Source organism: Fukomys damarensis, unplaced genomic scaffold (assembly GCF_012274545.1).
Source record: "Fukomys damarensis isolate Sample0158 unplaced genomic scaffold, DMR_v1.0_HiC HiC_scaffold_1, whole genome shotgun sequence".
Classification (NCBI taxonomy): domain Eukaryota; kingdom Metazoa; phylum Chordata; class Mammalia; order Rodentia; family Bathyergidae; genus Fukomys; species Fukomys damarensis.
This window is the reverse complement of record NW_022900913.1, coordinates 5,158,218-5,168,974: the sequence shown is the minus strand read 5'-3', so window position 1 is coordinate 5,168,974 and position 10,757 is coordinate 5,158,218. Positions and strand designations below refer to the sequence as shown.

General features: G+C 45.2%; 1 protein-coding gene across 3 annotated transcripts in view; it reads left to right on the top strand.

Annotated features, from left to right (window-relative positions):
- The window catches only part of Fastkd3 (FAST kinase domains 3), a 9,183-nt gene extending 272 nt beyond the window's left edge, over positions 1-8,911 (top strand). Inside the window, exons 2-7 of one of the 3 annotated variants that reach the window (XM_010641182.2) lie at positions 782-2,240; positions 2,861-2,946; positions 5,168-5,342; positions 6,414-6,483; positions 6,794-6,908; positions 8,586-8,911. In XM_010641182.2, the coding sequence (XP_010639484.1) occupies positions 803-2,240; positions 2,861-2,946; positions 5,168-5,342; positions 6,414-6,483; positions 6,794-6,908; positions 8,586-8,684 (1,983 nt within the window). In that variant the 5' untranslated portion in view covers positions 782-802 and the 3' untranslated portion in view covers positions 8,685-8,911. The remainder of the gene's footprint in view (positions 1-781; positions 2,241-2,860; positions 2,947-5,167; positions 5,343-6,413; positions 6,484-6,793; positions 6,909-8,585) is intronic. The other 2 variants (XM_010641251.2, XM_010641310.2) reach the window with 2 other exon arrangements.
- Positions 8,912-10,757: the final 1,846 nt, after the last annotated feature.

Here is a 10,757-nt window from a genome sequence, read left to right as displayed (position 1 = left end):
GGGCATTCGGGTGCCAGACCCCGTGGACGCTCGGCTCGGGGCCTGCCGTGCCGTGTCGCTCACAGGCCGTCCTTCCTTTGCTTTCATCCTGTTATTCCTCCCTTTTGACTCCTGCAGTCTTAACCGCATTTTGACCCGCGCGGGAAACCTGCTTCCCGGGGCTTTTTAGGAGCGCAGACCGTGCCTGGCCTTGAGCCGTCCTAATTTTGCCCTTTATCCATTTCCTTTTTCCCCAAGAGATCTCCTTTTATTTTTCTCATGTTTTAAATTTTTATTTAATTTTGGTACCGGAATCGAACTCCGGACCTTCCGCTTGCGAGGCAGGCGGCGGCACCACTGAGCTAATCCCCGGCCCGAGATTTCCTTTTAATCCGCAGCAGATTCTTCAGCCAAACCGACACAGGAGCTCGCTTAAGAGTTAAGAGCGGACCCCGTGAGTCGGAACCCCAGCTCGCTTTTACAGCTGCTCAGACAAGACAGTCACTGCCTTGTAGTTTAACTTCTTCCTCAGCTGTAAACTAATAAAAGCACTAAACTCGTGTAGGTTCATACACAGAAGGCACTTGAATCAGTACCTGGCAAGTGACAGCGATCCCTGACCTTTGCCCGGGGTTTTTCTATACTCAACACAAAAAGCCTTGTTTTTCCGGTTACTTCTATTTTAGTGGGAAATATTTATTAATGTTTTTATATCTTTGTCCTTAGATTCAATATTGATTAGTAAATATTTGAGTCACGTTCTCAGTGTATCTGACCTTTTTTTTTCCCTCTTACAAATCAGAAGAGTTCAGAATCAGATGGCATGGCGTTAGTCACCTTGCGGAGAAACTTGTGTCACCTGTCTGATTTTCGGGTATATGGAGCTCTGGTTGCTCTGAGAAGTCTCCCTGTAAATCCCACGAACAAGGTGGTTACAGGGCATCTGCATCCTTGGTTCTCTTCACTGCTGCCTGAGCCTGCCAGGGTGCTGTCCCATCCTGTCTGTGGGAAAAACTTCCATTCAGAAAATGGAAACAACCTTGCCCCACTTGGTGGGCAAAGGTTCCCTCAAGTTCACGACTGGGACGCACTTGACCAGAATTTTAAAAACGAAGGTGAGCAGCTATTTTACAGGAGACTGAACAGCCTCACCTCATGGGAAGAAGTGTTAAGTTTCCTAAGCACACTGGAGATTCTGCCTGTGACTTGGGCTGCGGGAGCTTTACGGCGCATTTGTGAAGTGGAAAAAGGAGACAGTGATCAAAGACTGTCGAAGGAAATACTGGAGAATAGCGCCTTTCAAGCCTTGTGCTTTCAGTTGGAACAGCAGCTGTCACGTCTGTCAAACACTGATTTAGTGACTGCCTTACAAACTCTGAGTCTGTTGCATGTGAATCATCAAAGTAGCCTGGTGCTGAACCTGGTGGCCGAATGCCAGAATCGTCTCCAAGCCGGTGTCCTGGAAGCCTCCAATCTTTGCCTTCTCGGGGAAACTCTGATTGGACTGCAGGATCCGGGCTGTGTGACTCTAGGGCTGATTATACATCAGCTGCAAGGTAAAAAACTGGAAACATTTACCCCAGAGGATGTTGTGGCCATTTACAGAATACTGCAGACCTATTCTGATAAAGTGAACCAGCACCAAACGTTTCTGAACATGATAAACAACTTCTCTCTTTCAGTGGTTTCCTACTTGAGCCCTAAGTCAGTCAGCCAGGTGCTGGCCGCCCTAGTGGTTCTTGATCAAACTCAAGCCCATCCTCTGATTATAAAATTGGGTAGATACGCTGTGCGGCACGTTCCTCATTTCACCAACGAAGAGCTCAGGAAGGTCTTGGAGGCTTTCATATATTTCGGACTCAGTGACAGGTTTTTTACAAAAGCCCTAGAGCAGCTCATAGTCTCACACTGTCTCAGCCTGGATCCTGGAGTTATCAGCAGAGTCATGGAGTACTGCAGTAGAAAACTGATTCTTTCAAAACCTATTTTTAATGCAGTGGCAGAAACTTTTGTCTGCCAATCAGAAAAGTTTTCACCTAGTCAGATTTCTGAATTAATTGAACCATTTGGCAAACTCAATTATTTGCCACCAAACGCCCCTGCTTTCTTTAGAAAGGTAGAAAATGTGCTGTTCACCGATTTCAATCGTTTTCCTCCCAAAATGCTCCTGCAAGTGCTCCATTCCTGTTCCCTTATTGAGTGCCATCCAGTCAACTTCTTGCCAAAAATATTCAGCCCTTTTTTTCTTCAGCAGCTGCAAGGTGAGTTGGCTATTATTTCTGAGTTGGGCAAAAGTAACGTTGTAACTTTTGGTGTTTTCAGCTCACATAGGTACCTTTTACATTGAGCAGATTGTCTGCCCTTCCACAATAATATGGGGAGATCTAAAGTTATAGATGGTGTCATAAACAGAACTAAAAAATGCTAGAATTGTATACAGTTGGAGGAAAGCAGTGTCAGATAAACAGACTCCTGCCAGCTGGGCCCCACAGTGTCCTGTGGGACATGAAGTGACGATGGTGAGAGCCACTCTCACCTTTGGTGAGTGATCAACTATAACCTCTTTAGAAAAGAAAAAAAAGATATCGTTTGTCTTTATTCGGGGCCACTCAACTTGTCACATTTCTGGCTCTCCACAGGTAATATTTCCAATAGTTCCATAAACATGTCACTTTTCCTTATATTCACTAGCTAGGAGCTATGAGTTCTCGAAAGTTTCACTGTTTACAAGAAGAGGGCGTGATTAATTCTAACAAGTTCACTTCCAGTGTCATTTTGAAATTACTTCCGGAGTGAGTAAATTGATGTTCATTCGCGATGTTTGTTTTCTCTGTAAACATTCCACACTTGAAACTGAATGACAGGCTGCTTCTTATTTCAGGTGAAGAGTCATACTTGGACAGATTGAATCTGGCACAGTTGACCCAGCTTTTCCTCACCTCTGTGCTGGAGTGCCCTTTCTATAAGGTAAAAGCGTGACTGTAGCGTGGCTTTGTTTCCCTGTGGAACCACTTTTCTTTTATCCTCTCTGGAATTGTTAGTTTTCTTCACGTTTGGTCTTAGTATCCTTATTAGTAAGCAGGGTACGTATTTATTTGAAGTTAGTTGCCACTGCAAAGTCTTTTCTCTGATAATTGACCTCATTTCTATGATATTGTCCCAGAAGGTCCAACGTCTGCTGCATAGGAACCTTAGAAGGTCTCATCAAGGGCCTCAGGCCTGTGAGTTACAGCATCACACCAGGTTCTCACATTTCATAGCGCTTGGTTCTTACCATAGCTATTATTATCAGGGTACAAACCTGTGACCCAAACAGGTCCTAAATTATTTCTGAGTACATTTTTGAGCCGCACCAGGAATTTCACTGTCACCTGGTGGGGTTGGCTCAGGGGAGTCTGCTCTTCCCTTGTAACATTGTAATGACCTTTCACCTTCCCTGGGCAGGATCAGAAATGGCCTCTGCCGGGCTGTGAGCGTCTGATTTTTGGAGCAAGGCATAAGAATGGGAAAATATTAGTTTCTTTAAGATAGCTTAGACGGCACTGATGCACTTGTCCCCAGCCTCCTTCCAGCCCTGAACAATGCAGTAGCAGTCCAGGGGCAGAGAAATGCACATACACACAAAGATCGTGTGGTTTTTTCACTTTTGATGGGGTAGGATGACTAAACAAAGTACAGTTTGTGTCTGCTCAGTGTATCAGGAACATTCCGGGAGGCCCAGACCTACAGATCAGATTTCTTAAGAGAGGCACGACCCTCCATGGTATTTATTCTGCCATTCCACTGTTAAAAGTACTGCAAGTCTCAAGCGCAAGGACCCGAGTTCCATCCCCGGTACAAAAAAAAAAAGTACTTCAAGGTTCTTCCGCTTCTGTCCCTGTCAGCAGCGCTGTAGGAAGCATCCTTGCATATCTTTTAAAGTGGGACTATTGGGTTCGTTTTGGACAGGTGCTGACAGATCCCCGCTGGCAGGCGTCGGGGTCGCGTCTCTGCCGCAGTTCTGGAGGTAACTGCATCTTCCTGCTTGTACAGCAGTGCCCGCCCCCATCCGCTCAGTGGGAAGGGCTGTGTCGGGCCTCACGTTTCCATTGTGATCTGAAGCCAGGCTCCATGGCCTTCTGCATTTCCATGAGTCATCTTTTTACATTCGACACTTTGGGTTATTTGTCTTCTCGGAAGGACACATTGTAAAAAAAGGTGTTAACTGTCGTGTATGTTGCATATATTTTAACCTGGTTTATAATTCTTTTTTTAAACTTTTGTTTATGACATACAGAAGTTTTTGAGTCTTTTTTAGTCAGGTTTGTCTTTTGTGACTTGGGTTTTCTATCTCAAAAATACTTCACCACTAAATCAATACAAACATTTCACAAAATACTTTGAAATATTTTCCTTATTTAAGTCCTGGAATTTTAAATTTTTAGTTATTGTTTATATATTTTATTTCACTATTTATAAATTTTAATTGATAGTAGGAATTACATATAACCTGTTGATATTGTTCTGAAATAAATCTATATAGCCATTGTGTAACATGTTAACTATTGCACTGTGTAAATAGCATACGCATTATCTCACGCACTTTTTTCTCTTGTACGGATTTTTAAGAACACAATGCACTGTTATGAACTGTGATCACCACCTAATGCCGCCTGGGATTTGTTAGAGTTGGTGATGGATATAGAAGTTGAACTTGATTCTTCTCTACATGGATAATGAGTTTGCCAGCACTGTTTATCGTATCACCGACCTTCCTTCTAAAGTTGAAGTGTAGCCTTTGTCATCCCTCCACTGTTACAAGCTTGAGTTTCTGTACTTCAGGCTTTTGAAGCAACTGTAAGAGTTCCAAAGACGTTTTTAAACTCCGAGCATGCTTACTGTGCTGCTTCTCTCCCTCCCTCCACATCTCCTCACTGTCTCTTCCGGCCTCTTTCTCTTTTCTTTCTGCTTTCCTTACTTCTCTTATGGTGACCAATCACTTCTTTTCAGACATACTTAAAAGACCTTGAAATATATCAAGAATATTTTACACTGCCATTTTGAGAGTGCTGTCTGGCTTAACCCCTGGAAAAATATGGTGCCTATAAAGTGACTTTGTACCAAACTTTTATGTACTGGTACCCTTCAGTTTACTCTCTGGCTTTATATCTTTTTTTATTTTTTCCTCATATTTGCGTGATTGTTTTAGGGTCCGAAACTTTTGCCTAAATATCGAGTGAAGTCATTCCTCACTCCATGCTATTCCCTGGAGACCCCAGTGGATTTTCCGTTCTATAAATCTGTGATGATGGCACTGATTGACCTCTTGGGAAAAAGAATATATTTTGCTTCCAAAGTGTTGACGCCCTACTGCTACACCATAGGTAAGTAGGACCGGGAGTTGGGTGGTTCTGAACAGAAGCGTCTTCTCGTTTGGAGTCATGGGGACTTGGTAGCCACGAAGGCCTCTGGAAATGCAGGATGGAATTGCCCCTTTCTGCAGAGGCAGTCGAGCAGTGGTTACAGCAGGGCTGGAGAGTTCAGACTGAGTTTGAGTCTCACGTGTTAGCCACACAGGAGAAGCTGTGCTAGCACAGCGTTTTAACCTTTTCCTACTTGTTCCTCATCTGTGAAACGAGAGAAAGAAGAATGGAGACATCAAAGATTGAGGGTTGATTAAAAAATAATACTAGGAATGTAGTAAATGCTCAGTGAGTGTTAGCTGCTGTTATAATCTAGGCCTGTGCTGTCCAAACACTGTAGTCTTGAGAGAGTGGCTATTTACAGTTAAAACTCCAAAGTCATTTCCTCAGTCACTCTTAGCCATATTTCAAGTCAGTAGCCACATCCGCGTGGCACGTGGCTGCCAGGTGGGGCTTGGCTCTTCCAAACTTGTGCATTGCAGATGCTTACCGGACTCTTTCTCCCCTTCAGTCCTTTCACATTGATAAGTAAAAGAAAAGCATCTTGTAAACCACAGTAGCTCATAGGCTTCCAGGGCTCCTATCTCACTCCTCTTCCCTGGACTCTTCCAGAAAGAACAACAGTGGGTGGGGCGGTGGGGGCGCTGCGCATGCTTGGACCGCACCTTCACGTTCAGGACGCTCTGCCCTGCCCTGCACTTCATGGTTCGGGTTACACAGGTGTCTGTGCTAACCCTAGAGGTTGGCTTCGCTCTGCATTGAAAAATCTCCACTCAGAAGAGGAGGACACAGAAAGCAGGCACAGGTCATTGGAGGACCAGTCTTTGCTTCCGTGTGGTCAAGCCTTCTTGCTGTAAGGCTGACTTGGTTGAGCATCAGACCCTGAGGTTGCAGTTGTCACCAGTGTCTGGTTGTGGTCATTACTCTGCAGCTTCGCCTGTTGATAAACGTGGTGTGGAGGAGTGTGCACAGGAACGCGGGAAGAGTGTGTGAGGTATCACAGGAAGGATTTTCCCTTTCTTCTCTCACCAGATGTTGAAATTAAATTAAATGAAGAAGGATTTGCATTACCATTTACAGCTAATGAAGATGTCCATAAAAGGTAAGGAAAATTGTGGTTTATACTGTTACAAGACTTGTCAGAGTTAAGAAACATTTTTCTTAGTAAGGTGAAAAACTAGACATTGTGGAGATTAAAATGCTTTTCAGCATATCATCTTTGCAAGTCCTGGTAATGTTTTATAAACATTCATAGAAGGTGAATGCTTTTCAACAGATTATTTGTGGTTTATTTTAAAACGATACTGGCACATAAGACTAACCAAATCCCAAATAAATTCTAGCAGTGACAGCATATAAATATTTTGAATTGTTTTACAGATTAGTTTTTTGTCTCCATTTTGATTTCTCAGGATAGCACTGTGCGTTGATGGTCCAGAAAGATTTTGCTCTAATAGCAATCACTTACTAGGAAAAGAAGCCATTAAACAAAGACACCTGAGATTACTTGGTTATCAAGTTGTTCAGGTATGCCAAAATTGTGAGCTAAACATAACCTTTTTTAATTAAAAAAAAAAATTGTGTAGGTGTGATGTAACTTTTGTTTTTCCGGAAACAATTCCTACTTCAACTTTGCATTTTACAGATACTATTAATTCCTCTGAGTCACAATAAAAATCTTAAAATAGTTTATTTGAGCAAATCTTTCTTCATGAATTGGGCAATGCCAAGTGACAAGTGGCTGGGGACCTCGAAAGGGGGTCTTTTAAGAGCAAACGCAGCAAAGCAAATAGTTGATTGGCTGTAGGTGTACAGTTCCCCAACTTGACCTGTCTTTTTGGAAAGTCCCTAGTTATACAATTAGAAATTCATGGGATGCCTGAGCTGAAGTTCTCCCTTTTTTACTACATACATTTATAAGAAATGGCCCAAGTGTCACTTAAAATTGCAGTTGAAGCAAGGTTACAGTAATTTTTTCATGGCCTAACAAACACGTCTCTTCCGGGATTTCTCAGAGCTAGTCTCTTTCAACAATGGACAGACAGCCTGATGGCACAGGAGTCTTACATCCTGTTTAAATCTCAGGTGTAACTTTATTGGCTAGTCTTAAACTTCTTGACTTAAATTTTGAAATACAGACTTTTCAGAGCATTGGTTTTTCAGATACAGGGCAGTAGAGCACAACTACATTCGTATGAGTCAGGGATGGCGAACCTTTTAGAGACTGAGTACCAATCTGTAGCCCAAAACCCACTTACTTATCACAAAGCACCAGCGCTGCAATTAGACCTGAATACTGAGGGTTTAGTTTAGAACAAACAAGTCTACACAGTGACATCTTTTGTCTCAGGTTCACTCCTACTGCTATGAGCTACACTTAACCCTGCTTTTAAAAGTAATACATTGTTAGACTATCATATTTTAATAAGTGGACAGGCTGACCCACGAAGACCAGGATGTTCACTTCCCTTAATATTGAGATCTTGTTTCTCTTTCCACTGTGAACGATGTAAGAAAGTCAGGGCAGGCCCACAGTAAATGTAAGTGAGCGGGCTCCTGACTGGCTATTGATTTATTTCCTTACATTTTTATTCCCAGCAGTCCATGCTTGCAGTTCCTTATGGTTACAGTGATAGTGGGGAGTTGTCCCTGCCCTCCAAGCTGTTTGTGCCTCTCTGCTCTCTGCTAACTTTCTTCCCTGCATCTCACACGTCCCCAGTTTATCTTCCCAAAGGAATCAGTCATACCAGCGTTTGCTAAGAAACTTTCATTATTTCTCCAGTGCTTACTGCGTGAAGTGAGAACTTGTCTGCTTCTCAGCATTCAGGACCCAGTCTGCCCTCCCAGGCCTGCTGCCCAGTGCCTCTCTGGCCACGCTCCCTGAGTGTCCAGTTCTACCCAGTTGGGTCCCCACACTCTTGTCTGAACACGAGCTCTCTTGACACCAGGCCACCCCTGCTGCCCGCCTCCTGAATTTACTGTGTTTTAGCCCCGGTTTGTGGGCTCCTTGAGGAGCATGGTGGTGCTTCTCGCTTGGGTGTCCTCGTTTGTGCGGTGCATTCTTCTGTCAGCCCCGCCCGGGCGCACACAGCGACCCAGGGTGAGGGGGCCAGGTGGGACCTTTCCCTGCCACCTTAGCTCCTGCCGAGTGGGCAGTGTGGGGAGCAGGATTCACACTGTGACCACTTCTGTCTCCCTCCACAGGTCCCCCATCACGAGGTGGAGATGCTCAAATCGAGGCTTGAATTGGTGGAATACTTGCAGGGAAAACTCTTTCCTCAGAAAACTTCTGTTCTTTGGTAGCAAGGACACTGGCTTCGGAGCTCAATAGTGAATGAACTTGTCTTCTCAAGGGACACAGTTTACGAAAAGAAAATGCTTTTTGAATCAGTCATGTTGCTGAATTTTGTGTATGGACTGGTGATCCGAAAAGAGTCTGTGGTTTTCCTTATACTGTGTATGTATTTATTTGTAGCAAATGTAAAATTAATACTAATGTCATAAATATTTTTACACATCAGACAGAATTGGTCAAGTAAATTAAACAATGAATGAATGTTGTTTTCGAATCTTTTATTTGTAATAGCTTTCTGCTAAGAGAAAATACACTCTTTAGAGACTTATTTCAAAGAAGGAATTTTATCAAACTTATTTCTGTATTTTATCACTGGAAGTGATGTAAGAAGCAGAAATGAAAAACACTATGGTATTGGATATAAACATAAGTACAGATCCATCCATATAACACTTAATAAGATATTCGTATTGGAACTTTTATCATTTTTTTAAGTGTAAAGAAATGAAAGAGCAAGTTAATTAATTTAGGTTGGACTTTGGGTGCCAGCATTAGGAGAGCAAATCTTCTGAAATGTAAATGGAGAGTGAATTAACTGTATAGGGAAAGGGACAGGGGACGTTGCCAGAGAGCCCTGCAGGGGTCCTGGTCTGTGAGCCAGCGCGACATTTGCGAGATAGCAAAGTGGGAACTAAAAGAAGCACAGAGACTTGAGAAACCGAGCCTTGGCTGCAATAAGCCGCTCTGGGCAACGAGGACAAAGGACTCCCTGGACGCCCAGTGTTTATTCCTTACAGGTGTGGGCCGTGGACACCTGCTGACGACAAGGGCCAAGCAGGCGGGGCTTAGATGAGGGCAGGATGGTGAGTTCAGAGGGCGGGAATTCGGCTGGGGCCAGTTGGCCTTGGTTGGAAGTGGACTCAGCCGAGCGCAGCTACTTCCTGTGTAACAGCCGGGTTAGCGGGGCGAGGAGCTTGTGCCGCTGCAGCCCGCTCATCCTGGGCACGGCTGTCTGCCGCAAACTCGCCGACTCACTGTGGATGCTTCAACCCTGCCCCTCGGCCCAGGGTAGCGTTTCAGGGAGGAAGAGGGCGAGGAGGTGTGGTTTGGAGAGAACTTCGGAACCGGGCTGGGCTGTGGAGGAGGACGCGCTGCTGTTTGCCGTCCCAGTCCTGATTCTGCGTTGGCCCCAGCTCAGCGCAGAGGCCAGTGCTCCCACGCATCGCCCACCGTGCGAGTCTGGTCCCAGAGCAGCAGCACAGCACAGCACGTAATGTCCTGCTTCCAGAGTCGGCCGGCTTGGTTCTCTCCAGCTTTGCCACCTGATGCTGCAGCTCGGCCTTCCGCTTCCTGGGAGAGAACCACGGGGCGGCGGGGCTGTGTCGGTTTCCTAGGGCGATGTAAGCACAAGCGGGGGTCTCAGATCAACACAAGCACCTCTTCCATCTCTGGGAGCTACAAGTTAGGTGTGGGCAGGGCCCTGCTCCCCCGGAGGCCCCGGAGGCCCTGTCCTGCTCCTCCCAGCTTCCGGCAGTCCCAGCGTGCCTTACTTGGCACGGATGTGACTAACCTGTCTTGCCTTCGTGTCTGTGTCCAGGTGGCCCTGTCCCCACGTGTCCCTCTCCTGTGTGGCTCTGAATGTTTTCCTCTTACAGGGATGCCAGCTATGCTGGATTAAGGCTCACCCTGATGAGCTCATCTTCACCTGCTTGGGTCTGCAAGACCCCAGTGTCCAAAGACGTTCACATCCACACACGTTGTATTTTGCCTGTTGAGACAAGGTCTCACTATGTAGCCCAGGCAGGCCTTCAACTCACAGCGATCCTCCTGCCTCACCTCTGGAGTGTTGGGATGACAGGTGTGTAGCACCACGCCTGAGGACACATGCCTCTTTTGAGGGGAGGAAGAAAGCATACAGTTGAAATGAGTGCACAGTTAGTATGTGAGGAGAATACTTAGGATCCTTGCAGAGTGAGCCTGTGAACCTGTTAGCTAAGATTAGTGCCTGAGTCCCTACCCGCCATGCTGCAGACCTCACTTTAGCTTTGGTCTCTGTCGTTAGGAAGAGGAGACCAGAGGAG